The 16,352-nt window shown below is 40.4% G+C and overlaps 1 protein-coding gene across 1 annotated transcript in view; it reads right to left on the bottom strand.

Moving 5' to 3' along the window:
- The window catches only part of ryr2a (ryanodine receptor 2a (cardiac)), a 289,201-nt gene that overhangs the window by 177,560 nt on the left and 95,289 nt on the right, over positions 1–16,352 (bottom strand). Inside the window, 2 exon segments of the mRNA XM_026315769.2 lie at positions 638–838; positions 6,460–7,094. Of these exon segments, the coding sequence (XP_026171554.1) occupies positions 638–838; positions 6,460–7,094 (836 nt within the window).

Raw genomic sequence — 16,352 nt, 5'->3', positions numbered from 1 at the left:
GTGACAAGTTCATTAAACATCTTTCCAATAAACCCTGGATTACATCAATGAAATCCAACATACATTTGGTCTTTTGATTGTGATGTTGGGAACATGTCTACTACCATTTGGCTTGGGTCAGCTGCACATTTAAATAGCTAAGAACCAAAGCAGCAAAGAATAGGTCACTGAAGATTGATACGGTAAGTCTGATCAGTTTAGAATGGGAGACAAAGTTAACTAACTAATGTCCAGGGTTAGAAGGCTTCTTCTGAATATCAGTATTTAGGGTTTCCCCTTTATTCTTCATTCGGATTACTCATTGGTTTCCGCAAAATGGTCCATAATCTTTCTATGGTCCATACTAATAGGTGTGATATAATATGGTAATTTGCTGATCTTAGCTCCTCTTTTCAATGTCTTTAAATTCTCAGCTTTGCTTCTCCCTTCTGTATGCTGTTCTAGTCTGCTTACATTATGCTTTACAGTCCCTTGTTTACTAATTTCTAGAGACATTATGCGACTTTATGCAACTAAATTTACTCTAATAATAGTCTTAATTTTCTTATTGTCTATTCTGACCTATATTTTCTAACCTATTCTTCTGTGTTCTTTTGTCCTCCAGCCTAGTCTAACTCTTCTTCATTTGATTTCCCACCTGTTCCTGTGGAGGTGACCTGAACTCTTTTGTCTTCTTGGCAGTGAGGGCTGCAGACATATTGAGTGCCAGCATCACCTCATTGTAGCGGAACCTCTGGTTGTCTTGGAGACAGGCCACAAAGTCATCAGAGAAAGCAACCACTGCTTCAATACGATGACGCACCTGACAGTCACACAGGTACTGCAGCACATGGCACATCTAGACACACAGACACAGACACACACACACACACACACACACAGAAGGAAGGTGTCAAAATCATTATCATTATGATTCACACAGTTCTTATAAATTAGAAAAATTTAAAAGGCCCTGTTTTGAAATAGCTAAAATCATGAAAACAAAGATAACCAAACTGAGTCTAAAATAAAAAATATGAATTGTGTTTGTAGTCTTACACTTATTTTTTAGATCTCTTAGGTCTTACCATTGCTCTTTTTTTAGATACTTTTTATTGCTTCCAAACATTAAGAAAAAATGAATTACATATATACTGTTAGCATAATTGTTAGTATAGAGTAAGTTAGTCTTTCCATTGCTATACAAGAAGACAATTCTTTAATCCAGAGTGACAGAGATGGACCATGAGTACTTTTCCAGTAAATAGCAATCAGGCGTTTCGCATGTAATAGACACAGGTTTACAAACTTCTGTTCATATGTTTTCAAAGATAAGGCAGATGGAAAAAGACCAAGAATACAAATTTTGGGGAAGACAGGATTTCTTTACCAATAGTTCTAGAAATTACACTTACACACTTACATTTAGTTCTTTCCAAAAGGACTTCCTCTCCTCCCATCTCACATGTATATTCCACCATTGAATGTCACTAACCTTGTGCTCTCACTTTCCCCTAGTTTGTGCTCTCTCCCTCTCTCTCTGTTCTCTCTTTCGGTACCTTCTGCAGGTGTCCCTGGTCCTGGAGCTGAATATCGCTGATGTGCAGTTACCAGCCCCACCAACCTGCAGTGTCTATTTGTTGTTTATTGTTGATGTTCTTTTCTCTCTGCTCTATCGACTCACACCAACCGGTCGAGGCAGATTGGCCACCCAAACTGAGCCCGGTTCTGCTGGAGGTTTTTTCTTCCGTTAAAGGGAGTTTTTTCTCTCCACTGTCGCCAAGTGTTTGCTCATGCGTGTGTGTGTACATGCATGTGTATGTAGTGTGTGTGTGTGTGTGTTATTGTTTATATTGTGGAATTATAGAGTCTTATGGCCGTGGACACAAAAGACTTCCTGAATCTCTCAGTCTTGGCTTTAGGGGGAATTAGTCTGTGGCTGAATGAACTTCCCATTCGCCACAGTTCCTCATGAAGTGGGTGGGTGGCTGTATATGAAGCAGAGATCACTTGACCTGGCCATCTTTTACGAAATTTTTGTAATTCGCTGGACAAAAGATGGGGTTTCTTATAGGAGCATAATAGATGCTTTAAATTGTTTAAGTCTAGACATGACCTGTTTTAACTTTGAAAGTTTACCTAACCCTCTAACATTCCAGTATATACAGTGGGTACGGAAAGTATTCAGACCCCTTTAAATTTTTCACTCTTTGTGTCATTGCAGCCATTTGCCAAAATCAAAAAAGTTCATTTTATTTCTCATTAATATACACTCAGCACCCCATCTTGACAGAAAAAAACAGAAATGTAGAAATTTCTGTTACATTTCATTACATTACATTTCTGTTTTTTTTCTGTCAAGATGGGGTGCTGAGTGTACATTAATGAGAAATAAAATGAACTTTTTTGATTTTGGCAAATGGCTGCAATGACACAAAGAGTGAAAAATTTAAAGGGGTCTGAATACTTTCCGTACCCACTGTAAATGTTTTCTGAGAATCACCTGACATATTTAACAACATTACATGACTAGCCTAATACCCAAAAGAAATAAATACAAAAAAAGAAGTAAAATAAAAATTGCCCATAATAAAAAAACAAAACAAAACCCAGACTCCCTTTAACAAACCAGCGTTTACCCCATTTGAACAAGCCAACACTGGCATTTACTCCCTTTGAACAGAATAACCCCTTTATATATTGTCTAACTTTAACAGACCAGTATAAACTTAACTGTCACATTACGTGCCCGTTAAAACCAAAGGTTAACTACCTTGTTTATGGTAATAGCTTTGAGAAATAAAATTGCAAAACGTTCGGCCAGTTGGTTGAAATCTTCTCATTACTTTCCTGACGCTTCTCCGAATTCCTCTATGCACTTCTGTACATCCCCTGCTGTCTCACAAATCCTCCACTGCCCCTTATGCAAGAAGCTCAGTTTGGCTGGATATACAAATCTGTACGGAATGTTCAGTACCCGGAGCCATTTCTGCACACATCGTCGAATTGCTTTCGTTGTTTCCTCACCACTACTGATAAGTCCGGGAAAAACATCACCTTGTCTTCCTGATATTTCACGATTCCCATCTCTCTGGCAGCCTGTATCACTCTCTGCCAATCATGAAAGTTGACAAATTTCATGATCAGCACTTGCGGATATTGCTGTGGCTTTGTCAGGAGCCTGCTGATTCTGTGCACTCTTTCAATGATCACTGGGTTCAGAAAAATAAATGCTCCAAACACGTCGGTGAGCCATCTTTCCAGAAAGTTGGCCACATTTGACCCTTCCACCTTTTCAGGCAAGTTGACTAATAATAATAATAATAATAATAATAATAAAATTTATTTAAAGAGCACTTTTCTAAACATATGTTACAAAGTGCTTCACAATAAAAGAACAACAAAATGCTAAATACTAAGGAGGATAAGAAGGTGTCCCCATTTAAGGGAGATGAGGAAAGGCTTGCTGGTAAAGGTGAGATTTAGGGAGAGCGTTAAAAGATGGTACTGCATCAGCTGATCTTATTTCCTCAGGTAAGTCATTCCAGAGTTTGAGAGCTCTACCTGCAAAGGCTTTATCACCTCTGGTTTTCATTCTAGCATCGGGGATACAGTGGGTATGGAAAGTATTCAGACCCCTTTAAATTTTTCACTCTTTGTGTCATTGTAGCCATTTGCCAAAATCAAAAAAGTTCATTTTATTTCTCATTAATGTACACTCAGCACCCCATCTTGACAGAAAAAAAACAGAAATGTAGAATTTTTTTCAAATTTATTACAAAAGAAAAACTGAAATATCACATGGTCATAAGTATTCAGACCCTGTGCTCAGTATTGAGTAGAAGCACCCTTTTGAGCTAGTACAGCCATGAGTCTTCTTGGGAATGATGCAACAAGTTTTTCACACCTGGATTTGGGGATCCTCTGCCATCCTTCCTTGCAGATCCTAAATGAACTTTTTTGATTTTGGAAAATGGCTGAAATGACACAAAGAGTGAAAAATTTGAAGGGGTCTGAATACTTTCCGTACCCACTGTACATAGAAGATCTCTATCAGAGGATCTCAGGCTACGTGCAGGCTGAGCATTACATTACATTTAATATCTGGGATATATAACTTGGAGAAAAGCCATGCAGTGCTTTAAAGGTTATTAATAAAATCTTAAAATCAATCCTAAAACGTACCAGGAGCCAGTGCAAGGAAGCTAAAACAGGAGTGATATTGTCAATTCTACTTTTTCTAGTTAAGAGTCTTGCAGCTGAGTTCTGAACAACCTGGAGCCGGTTAATTGATTTATGGCACAGGCAGGTGAACAGACGGTTACAATAGTCAAGGCGTGAGGAAATAAAAGCATGTAAAATCACCTCTGTATCCTTAAATGATAAAATTGAGCATATTTTGGAGATATTTCTGAGGTGATAAAAACATAGCAGCATGTCACTGGCTTTGTGACATGGTGCTCAAGGTTTAGATTATTATCAAACCAAACACCAAGACCTTTTGCAGCGGACGTAGAGTTATGTAAAAGAGGATCTGTATAGGGCAGAATCTGTTTGGTTATATGTTGTGAGCCAATAACAACTATTTCTGTTTTATTAGAATTCAGCTGCAAGTAGTTTTGAGCCATCCAACCTTTTATCTCAGTGAGACACTCATGTAAGGAATTCAACCTTCCATGGTCTCAGACCTTAAAGGGTCAGTACAAGCTGAGTGTCATCAGCATAACAATGGAAGGAGACAACATATTTACGAATAATATGTCCGAGCGGGAGCATATATAAGCAGAACAGGACAGGTCCCAGCACTGTACTTTGTGGCACTCCATACTTTACTGGAGAGAAAGAAGAATTGTAATTGCTAACAGAGACACAAAACGATCTATTGGACAGGTAAGAAGTGAACCAGTCCAGTACCAAACCTGTTATTCTCGCCCAGTGCTTCAGTCGCTCCAACAAAATGTGGTGATTGACTGTATCAAAAGCAGCACTGAGATCTAGAAGAACAAGAACGGAGCACATACCAGCATCGGACACCAGCAGAATATCATTAATCACCTTTAAAAGAGCGGTCTCAGTGCTGTGATGTTTGCAAAAGCCAGATTGAAATTCATCAAAAATGTTACAGCTATCTGTAGCCTGAAGTAAGAGAACCGACACATATTTTTCTAAAATCTTAGATATATGAATTTGGAAATTGGTCTGTAATTTTCAAGGCGAGAGGGATCATGACTCGGTTTTTTCAAGAGCAGTTGCATGCATGCCATTTTAAAATAATCTGGGACATATCCAGTGTACAGAGAAGTATTAAAAATGTTAAGAAGAGAGGGAGCACACAAATCAATAATAGAAATTAAGAACCTGGTTGGAATGATGTCCACTGGGATAGAAGAAGTTTTCATACCTGAAACAATTTGTAATAACTCTGATAAGGACATGGGAGAAAACTGGCTTAAAGTGCTTTCTCTAGGGTAATGGGAAACTTTGATTGGTGAAGAATTATGGGTAAATAGAAGCTCTACTAGCTTATTAAAATATTCAATTTTATCATTAAAATATATTCAAAATTTCTCACTCTGCATCACTTTTTGCCCGGGATGCTGGGAGGGTTTGGGTTAACCAATCGGTCAACAGTCTGAAATAGAAACCTCGGGTTGTGGCGATGAGTAGTAATCAGATCTGAGAAATATTTAGCTCTAGCATTCTTTACCATAATATTGTAGTGGATTAGTCTTTCATAGCTTCATAATGCACCTGAAGCCCGGTTTTCTTCCATCTACGCTCTGCCTTCCTACACTCAGCTTTAATTCTAACTAACATCTAACCAAGGCTGCCCACTGGTGGCCTTACGAGACACTTTGGCAGACTTCAGAGGAGCAGCTGAGCTGAGCTTTATAATTTGACTTTCGAGAACATTCACTGTTTCTGTAGCTTTTCCACATTATCCTCAATTGCGCTAATTCGGTGCTGAGCTTCAGATAGTCTCGCCCCATATTCAGAAATTTCATTTTTAATCTCTTGAATAGCATTCAGGGCGTCTTCTTATCATTGCTTTTATGTTCTTTATATTCTCTTAAAGGTCCCTTCTGGTCATGCATTGAAATATGTAAAATGACTGTGGTTGTTTTCTGTTGTTACTTGATTATTTGGACAATTCAACACATGCTTTGGACAATTCATCACATGGCCAGCTAAATATATGTATGGAAGAAATACAATTTCAAAACAATTTGAGGCTGTAGCTTTGTTGTCTTTAAATAAGACCACTAAATAAAAATAACCTTCCAATTACAATGCATTCCCTAGTATTTAACATGTGTTCCCTAAGTTTTAACAAGTGTTGAATATTGGAATGTTGAAAACTAAATAATAAATACACAACTAATCCATTCGCTTATTCCTTAACCAGGGTCACGGGACACAACTAATCTAATAAAATAAAATATAATTGCATTTAAAAGCTGAGAGTTCACTGACTGTTACCTGGAGTTTTACAGGCTCTGGCAGCTTCATCTGTAGCAGCCCCTCTTTTAGCATGCCCCCTCCTCCTTCACTGTCCACCTCCACCACTTCCAGCTCGATGTGAACTTTCTCCTGCCTTTCTCGTATTTCAGAGAACACAGACGGTTCAATTAATTGAAGGATGTTCTTCAGATCTCCATTTTGGAACACTCCCATAACAAGCATGGTGTAAATGAGTTTGATGAGGGGGACAAAGAGAAACTCAGTGCTGCCTCCTATTGGATCCCGTACATGCATGCTTCCCTCCCGCACTGCTTCTGTCAGCATCTCAATGGTTTTCATTTTCAGTATATCTAAAGGGAATTCAGGGCTGTACTGGAAACAATCTCCCGATCCATTGTTGCCATTGTTACAATATGATGATCCAATCCCACAGACGAAACTTGGAGATGAGAAGTACATTCTGGGTTGCAGGGAGGTGCTGAGGCCGATGCCTGGTAAGCCATGTTTTTTCTTCTCATCAGGAAACAGGGTGATGCTCTTTGTTTCATGTGTCATGGGAACAATGTACTCATTGTTCATCATGAGCCGAGCTGTGGCATAGCTGCTCAGATGGATGTCAATGAGGAGGTCATAGTAGCCTACACGAAGCAAGCCTAGGGGAGAGAGATGGAGGAAACAATGTTGATATACAGCATTTAATGACTACAATGCTTCCATTCTGAAAATTCTGTAAATGCCTAAAGTAGTCACCACTATCATATGAATGAATAAATTTTATTTATATATATATACATATATATATATATATATATATATATATATTAACCTAATATTTATAAATATGACAAACATGTTGGTACCCTTCCACTTTAAAAAAAGCACAATTTGAATGACTGAAAATCTAAACATAAATAAGTCTCATTGTTTTAATCACACTCTTGATCTTGTTCTGACAACATTTAACAGCATTTCCCCCAAATCCTCTTTTGTCAGACCATTCTTTAACTTTTGAATTTCAAATAATGGATCATGCAGAATTTAGGAGTAAGTTCCACCACAGCATATTTATCTTACAATGTCGTTACTAAATTTAATGAAATTTACTTCTATGCCATGTGCCAAAACAGTGGAGGGCAGTTGCCTCAACTTTATTCCCACACAAGTTGATTATCTTGTTGACAGTGCTGCAACTTCTCTGCATAAAACACTTGATACTGCGGCGCCTCTCCTTTATATTAATGACCGTTGCGATCATGTTTTTTCCTCCAATGAAATTCTGGCGGTGTCAGTTTGGGCAGTCATCTGCCTCAAATGGTTAGAGTGAGTGGATAGAGGAGAGGAAAGAGGGGGCTGTAGAGGGAGAGAGAAAAGAGGAGCTTAGTGCACCAGTGGGGAGTCTTCATGCAGTCTAGGCCTATAGCAGCATAACTAATGGATGGTTCAGGGTTACCTGACGATATGGGATAATTATGGTACTATGAGATCTTTAAAGTATGAAGGAGCTTGATCATGAAGGGATTTGTATGTAAGGAGAAGGATTTTAAAATATATTCTGGATTTTACAGGGAGCCAATGAAGAGAAGTTAATATAGGAGAAATATTGTTATGATGTTGGAAGTGAGGTGGTGAAGAAGAAGAGGCGCAGGACACACTTTATTTTTCCCTGGACACACCAGGCTCGGGCACATATGAGAACACTCTCAGTCCATACAAGATTCTGCCGTCAAGCCAATCCGCTTCGTCAATACAGGAACCATGAAACTACGGCACTTGGCGTACGAACAAAACTCTATCCTTCTGTAACAGGCACGAACAAACATTAATCCTCCAACAAAGAACAAAAGGATGGGAGGAAGTATATATACACAGGGAACAAAAGCTAATTAAACACAGGTGAAACAAATCAACTAACTAACATAAAGCAACTTATGACTAACATAGGACCCACAGGAAATCAGAAACCAAAAAACTCCATAACTGGAACTCAAAATACCTAACCATAACAAATATGATCACTGTCGCTAGTTCCTATCAGGACTCTGGCTGCAGCCGTGATTGTTTTACACAGCATGAAGGTCTTACTTCTGTTTGGTTTCATTATTACAGGTGGTCAAAGGGTCACTTAAATGTGTTGGGCTAAAGAATGCAGGATATCGGGGTTTTAGTGTTTTAGATGCCTGTAAATAACTACCAACATATGTGTAGTGCCATTAAATGCTTGAAGTTAGATAACAGCAGTGAAAACCTTTGGGGTCTTTTGAAGCTGAGTCCACCCCTCAGCTATATATTCCTGAAATTGTAGGGGAGAAGCAGAGAACGCTGTAGAAGTCTTCTCTCTATGCACATGAATTAAAGTGAGATGATTCATCACACTTGTGTTTGTTCTTGAGAATTAGCAACTCTCATTACTAAAAGAAATTTCTACGACACAGCATTCTGGATTAACTGGAGGATTTTAATGGAGTTACTGGGACATCCTGATAGTAATGAGTTACAGTAATCTAGCCAATAATTCTAACAAATGCATGGAATAATTTTGAGACAGGATGTTCCTAATTTCTGCAATATTCTGCAAGTTAAAGAAGGCAGGTCTACAGATTTGTTTTATGTGTGAATTAAAGGACATGTCTTAGTCAAAAATAACTCCAAAGTTTTTCACAGTAGTGCTAAAGGCAAAAGATATGTCTCCGGGTAAGCGAATCACTTTTGTCTTGCAAGCGTGTCGTCTTGTGTGTGTTGTATAGTTCGTCTACAGACTAGCAACAGACTAGCTATAGTTTAACACACCTAAAAACCAACTAGCTAAACTCTAAACAATTCATTAACTGCTACATTCCGGTACTAGTCAAGTACCTTTCTATTTTGACCGGTATTTATTGCTATTTCCTGACTTAGCGCTCGTTAGCCTACCGGTTAGCTTAACTAGCTAGTTAGCTTAGCTAACATGGCCTCTCCCTCTCTCTCTCTTTCTTGCTCGGTGTGCCACATGTTTAGTTATTCCTCTGCCTCCTTTAGCGATAATGATACCTGTAATAAGTGTAAGGTTCTGCTAGCTTTGGAGGCGAGGATCACTGATTTGGAAGCGCAGCTCCGCACCTTCGAACAAAAGCCAGCTAGCCTAGTCCCATTAGCTGGTGTGGAGCCACCGAACTCAGGGTCTGTTAGCGGTCCAAGGGCAGCTCCGGAGCAGCCCGGAGAATTAGCCTGGGCGACGGTCCGACGGAAACGTAACTACTCCTAAGCAGAAGCCCACGGCTCATCACCTGCCTGTTCACGTTTCTAATAGATTTTCCCCGCTCAGCGACATACCCGCTGAGAAACCGACTCTGATAATTGGCGATTCCATAGTCAGGAACGTAAAAACAGAGACACCAGCGACCATAGTCAAATGTATTCCTGGGGCCAGAGCGGGCGACATCGAGTCAAATCTGAAGCTGCTGGCTAAGGCTAATCGTAAATATGGGGAAATTGTTATTCACGTCGGCAGCAATGACACCCGATTACGCCAATCGGAGGTCACTAAAATTAATGTTGAGTCGGTGTGTAACTTTGCTAAATTACTGTCGGACTCCGTAGTTTTCTCTGGACCCCTCCCCAATCTGACCAGCGATGACATGTTTAGCCGCATGTCGTCATTCCGTCGCTGGGTGTCTAGGTGGTGTCCAGCAAACGATGTGAGCTTCATAGACAATTGGGCCATTTTCTGGGGAAAACCCAGTCTAGTAGCGAGAGACGGCATCCCTTCCACTTTGAATGGTGCAGCTCTCATCTCAAGAAATTTGGCCGAGTTTATTAGCCGACCTAAAGTCTGACAATCCAGGGTGGGGACTGGGATGCAGAGACTCAGTCTAAAACGCCTCTCTGCAGTTTCCTTAGAGCCGCCGCCCCCCTCAAACCACATAGAGACTGTGTCTGCCCTCGAACATATAAATCAAATAAATCTGAAGTTAACAGAAGAGGAGTTATTCTTAAAAACTTAATAAAAAGTAAAACCACTCCTCTTATTGAACAGAAAAACAGAACTGTCAAATGTGGATTAATAAATATCAGGTCTCTTTCATCTAAATCTCTGTTAGTAAATGATTTGATAACTGATCACCAAATTGACCTACTTTATCTTACTGAAACCTGGTTACAGCAGGATGAATATGTCAGTCTGAATGAATCAACCCCCCTCAGTCATAAAAATTATCATGTTCCTCTAGGTGGAGGAGTAGCTGCAATATTCCACTCAAACTTATTATTAAACTTTCATCCTCAGAACAGTTATAACTCATTTGAGAGCCTCACTCTTAGACTCTCGCATCCAAACTGGAAAACACAAAAACCAGTTCTACTTGTCATTGTGTACCGTCCACCTGTCCCTTACTCAGAGTTTTTAACTGAATTCCCTGACTTCCTGTCTGATTTAGTGCTTAGATCAGATAAAGTCATTATAGTGGGAGATTTTAACATTCATGTAGATGTTGAAAATAACAGCCTCAGTGTTGCATTTAATTCTATATTAGATTCAATTGGTTTCATTCAAAATGTTAATAAACCCATCCACTGTTTCAATCACATCCTTGATCTTGTTCTGACCTATGGTGTCGAAATTGAACATCTAATAGTTTTTCCCCCAAATCCTGTTTTGTCAGATCATTCTTTAATAACTTTTGAATTTAAAATGATGGAAGGTAGCGTTTGGAAGAAAATTCCACTACAGCAGATGTTTATCCGACAACGCTGTTAATAAATTTAAGAAAATGATTCCATCTTTATTTACGTCTATGCCAAGTATAAACATAGTGGAGGGCAGCTGCTTCAATCCCACTCCCTACCAAATTTATCATATTGTTGACAGCGCTGTAACCTCAATGCGTAAAACACTTGATTCTGTGGCCCCTCTGAAAAAGAAGTTAGTGAATCAGAGAAGACTAGCCCCATGGTATAATTTACATATTCGTACCTTAAAACAGGCATCATGAAGGCTGGAAAGGAAGTGGTGTTCCACAAACTTAGAGGAAATTTTTCTAGCCTGGAAAAATAGTCTACTAACATATAAAAAACCTCTCTGTAAATCCAGAACTGCATACTATTCATCACTAATAGAGGAAAATAAAAACAATCCTAGGTTTCTTTTCAGCACTGTAGCCAGGCTGACAAAATGTCACAGCTCTGTTGAACCCAGTGTTCCCTTAGCTCTCAGCAGTGATGAATTTATGAGTTTCTTTACAAATAAAATCACAACTATTAGAGATAAAATTCAGCAGGTGCTTCCTATACCTGCAACAAATGAATCTTCTACTACAGTAGCTCTTGAATCATCTGTAGGACCTCAGTTATGTTTAGACTGCTTCTCTCCCATAGATCTCTCTGAATTTACATCAGTAGTTGCTTCATTGAAATCATCAACGTGTCTCTTAGACCCCATCCCGACTAGACTGCTTAAAGACACCCTGCCATTAATGAACTCATCTTTATTAGACTTGGTAAATTTATCTCTAGTATCAGGCTACGTACCACAGGCCTTTAAGACTGCAGTAATCAACCCTTTACTCAAAAAGCGTAGTCTTGATCCAGGAGTCTTGGCTAATTATAGAACAATATCCAACCAATATCCGACCACTTATACAGGAATAACCTATTTGAAGAGATTCAATCAGGATTTAGAGCACATCATAGTACAGAAACAGCACTGTTAAAAGTTACCAATGATCTTCTCTTAGCCTCAGATGATGGACTTGTTTCTATACTTGTCCTCCTAGACCTTAGTGCTGCATTCGACACCATTGACCACAACATCTTATTACAGAGACTGGAGCATGTGACTGGTATCAGAGGAACAGCGTTAAAATGGTTCCAATCCTATTTATCGAACAGATTCCACTTTGTTCATGTCCATGATGAACCTTCCACACGAACAAAAGTTAGTTATGGAGTTCCACAAGGCTCTGTGCTAGGACCGATTCTGTTCACCCTGTACATGCTTCCTTTAGGATACGTCATTAGGAAGCACTCTATTAATTACCACTGCTATGCAGATGACACTCAGTTGTATCTATCTATTAAACCTGTTAACACAAACCAGTTAACCAGACTCCAAGCCTGTCTAACTGACATAACGGCCTGGATGACCAGTAACTTTTTACTTTAAAACTCAGAGAAAACAGAAGTCATTATAATTGGGCCAAAAAATCTCAGAAATAACTTTTCTAAAATTATAGCTACTCTAGATGGCATAGCCCTGGCCTCCAGCACTACTGTAAAAATCCTTGGAGTTATTTTTGACCAGGACATGTCCTTTAACTCACACATAAAACAAATCTCTAGAACTGCATTCTTTCACCTGCGCAACATTACCAAAATTAGGAACATCCTGTCTCAAAATGATGCAGAAAAACTAGTCCATGCATTTGTTACCTCAAGGCTAGATTACTGTAACTCATTACTATCTGGATGTCCCAATATCTCCATAAAAAGCCTCCAATTAATCCAGAATGCCGCAGCCAGAGTCCTGACAGGAACTAGCAAGAGAGATCATATTTCTCCTATATTGGCTTCTCTTCATTGGCTCCCTGTAAAATATAGAATAGAATTTAAAATCCTTCTTCTCACATACAAATCCCTTCATAATCAAGCTCCTTCATACCTTAAAGACCTCATAGTACCATATTATCCCAATAGACCACTTCGCTCTCAGAGTGCAGGTCTACTTGTGGTTCCCAGAGTTTCCAAAAGCAGAATGGGAGGCATAGCCTTTAGTTATCAAGCTCCTCCTGTGGAACCAGCTCCCAGCCTGGGTTCAGGAGGCAGACACTCTCTGTACTTTTAAGGCTAGACTTAAAACCTTCCTCTTTGACAAAGCATATAGTTAGGGCTGGCCTCAGGCAACCCTGAACCATCCCTTAGTTATGCTGCTATAGGCCTAGACTGCCCGAGGACCATCGGTGCACTGAGCTCCCCTACCCTAACCCCCCTTTCCCTTCCCCTCCCCTCTCTTCTCTCCTCCCACCTCATGTATATTCCACCATTGAATGTCACTAACCCTGTGCTCTCTCTCTCCACTAGTTTGTGCTCTCTCCCTCTCTCTCTCTGTTCTCTCTGTACCTTCTGCAGGTGTCCCTGGTCCTGGAGCTATATATCGCTGATGTGCAGTTACTGGTCCCACCAACCTGCAGTGTCTATCTGTTGTTTATTGTTGCTCTTCTTTCTCTCTGCTCTATCCACTCACCCCAACCGGTCGAGGCAGATGGCCGCCCAAACTGAGCCAGGTTCTGCTGGAGGTTTTTTCTTCCGTTAACCCTCTGGGGTCGACTCATTATGCACGTCTTTGTCTGGACGTTCAGTGCGTCTTTTGTGTTCTCGGTTAAATCACATGACTATTCATCCTCAGACACACCCTCTTGCATATGGCCTTTCTGGACAAAAAGTGTCTTAGAAAATTTAAATCAGTGTATTGTTTACTGTGAATGTGGGAACAAGATGACATTCACAGCACTCTGAAGTAAACACTTTAGCCTACAACATGCAGGTCTCCAAGGTCTTGTGAAACTATGTTCTGTTTGTGTTTTATGGTCTTATTTCAGTGAGTAAAAAATTGTAGTTTTTCACTAACCATGCATAAACACTTTTTTCTCAAAAACAAAATCATGTATAAATTTGCTGCTCACATATTATTGTAGCCAATTTTGTGCTGATTACAGTGTTATTAGACTTTAGACATTAATATGTTTAAAAGACACTGAAAAAAGCAGAAATGTCAGGACGTCAAAATTTGTCCAGGCCCCCAAAACCCCCCCAGACCCCAGAGGGTTAAAGGGAGTTTTTCCTCTCCACTGTCGCCAAGTGCTTGCTCATAAGGGAATTGTTGGGTTTTTAGTTTTAGTTTCTGTAAAGTGCCTTGAGATGATTTGTATTGTGATTTGGCGCTATACAAATAAAAAAAAATTGAATTGAACAAGTTGCTCAGAATGTGCTTCAATCTGAGACAGGTACTATCTCTCTCTCCCCCCATTCCCTGTGTCTGTGTATGTTGTCCTTGTTTGTGTGTACTCATCTGCAGCAGAGGAGATCATTAGCAGCTGGCCCCAGGAATACACTTGAGTATAATAATAATCACTCAGTCGCTGGTGTCTCTAACTTCATGTTTCTGACTATGGAATTGCCAATTACCAGAGTCAGTTTCTCAGAGGGTGTGTTGCTGAACGGGAAAAATCGGTTAGAAATGTGAACAGGCAGGTGATACGCTGTAGGCTTCTGCTGAGCTGTATGCTTCCGTCGGACAGTCACCCAGGCTAATTCCTCCGGCTGCTCAGGAACTACAGTGGGTACGGAAAGCATTCAGACCCCTTTATATTTTTCACTCTTTGTGTCATTGCAGCCATTTGCCAAAATCAAAAAAGTTCATTTTATTTCTCATTAATGTACACTCAGCACCCCATCTTGACAGAAAAAAACAGAAATCACAGACCCTGTGCTCAGTATTGAGTAGAAGCACCCTTTTGAGCTAGTACAGCCATGAGTCTTCTTGGGAATGATGCAACAAGTTTTTCACACCTGGATTTGGGGATCCTCTGCCATTCTTCCTTGCAGATCCTCTCCAGTTCTGTCAGGTTGGATGGTGAACGTTGGTGGACAGCCATTTTCAGGTTTCTCCAGAGATGCTCAATTGGGTTTAGGTCAGGGCTCTGGCTGGGCCAGTCAAGAACGGTCACAGAGTTGTTCCGAAGCCCCTCCTTTGTTATTTTAGCTGTGTGCTTAGGGTCATTGTCCTGTTTAAAGGTGAACCTTCAGCCCAGTCTGAGGTCCTGAGCACTCTGGAAGAGGTTTTCTTCCAGGATATCTCTGTACTTGGCCGCATTCATCTTTCCTTCAATTGCAACCAGTCGTCCTGTCCCTGCAGCTGAAAAACACCCCCACAACATGATGCTCCCTCCACCATGTTTCACTGTAGGGATTGTATTTAGCAGGTGATGAGCAGTGCCTGATTTTCTCCACACATACTGCTTAGAATTAACGCCAAAAAGTTCAATCTTGGTCTCATCAGACCAGAGAATCTTATTTCTCATAGTCTGGGAGTCCTTCATGTGTTTTTTGGCAAACTCTATGCGGGCTTTCGTGTGTGTGGAGAGGCTTCCGTCGGGCCACTCTGCCATAAAGCCCCGACTGGTGGAGGGCTGCAGTGATAGTTGACTTTGTGGAACTTTCTCCCATCTCTCTACTGCATCTCTGGAGCTCAGCCTGTCATATCCTGGAAACTTGGTTTCCGGTTCTGGGATTTTATTTTGAAGGGACAAAAGGAAATGCTTGGGCATTCTTTTCTGAACTTGATTTGATTGCTGATTTGTGTCACCTGCGGACCTTTGCTTAAATAGCAGGGATCATGTGGACACAAATCGCCGGATTGTTTGTTACCATACTCCCAAGAGGATTTACTCTACTGCTGTTTGTGCTCTGATATCTTGCTGCTGGATTGATCGGAGGAATCCCCAGCTCACGGCAAGTGACTTTTCGTTCTTTTTCTTCGTCTGTTGTGTACGCTTCTAGAAGAAGTCAGTTAGCATCCTGCACAACTGGGATTCGGAGGAATCGCCAGTTTGCCCCAGCGCTTTTCTGTTTTCTCTCTAATGGATACGGCTCGGAGGAGCTAGCTTTATGTTTCTTGTACTGTTGAGTCCACGAAGAGGATTTAGACTCGACGAGGAGTACACGTTTTCTCTAGTGGATTGTTTATCTGACTGTTCATTGACACTCAGGAGGCACCTACGGGGATCTCCACTCCGGTGGAGGTTCAGGTGCGTCAACTTACGTTTGTTACTGTTTTTTCAATATTAACCTAGTCTCTTGTTTGTTCCCTGTTTTCCGAGCCTTGACAGAGGGAACAGCACACCGTCAGATATTGCTCTGCGGACCTAAGACGGACAACTCAC

The sequence above is a fragment of the Mastacembelus armatus genome, chromosome 19, assembly GCF_900324485.2.
Source record: "Mastacembelus armatus chromosome 19, fMasArm1.2, whole genome shotgun sequence".
In the NCBI taxonomy this organism is placed as follows: Eukaryota; Metazoa; Chordata; class Actinopteri; order Synbranchiformes; family Mastacembelidae; genus Mastacembelus; species Mastacembelus armatus.
The sequence above is the reverse complement of the archived record's forward strand: the minus strand, read 5'-3'. Positions and strand labels throughout refer to the sequence as shown.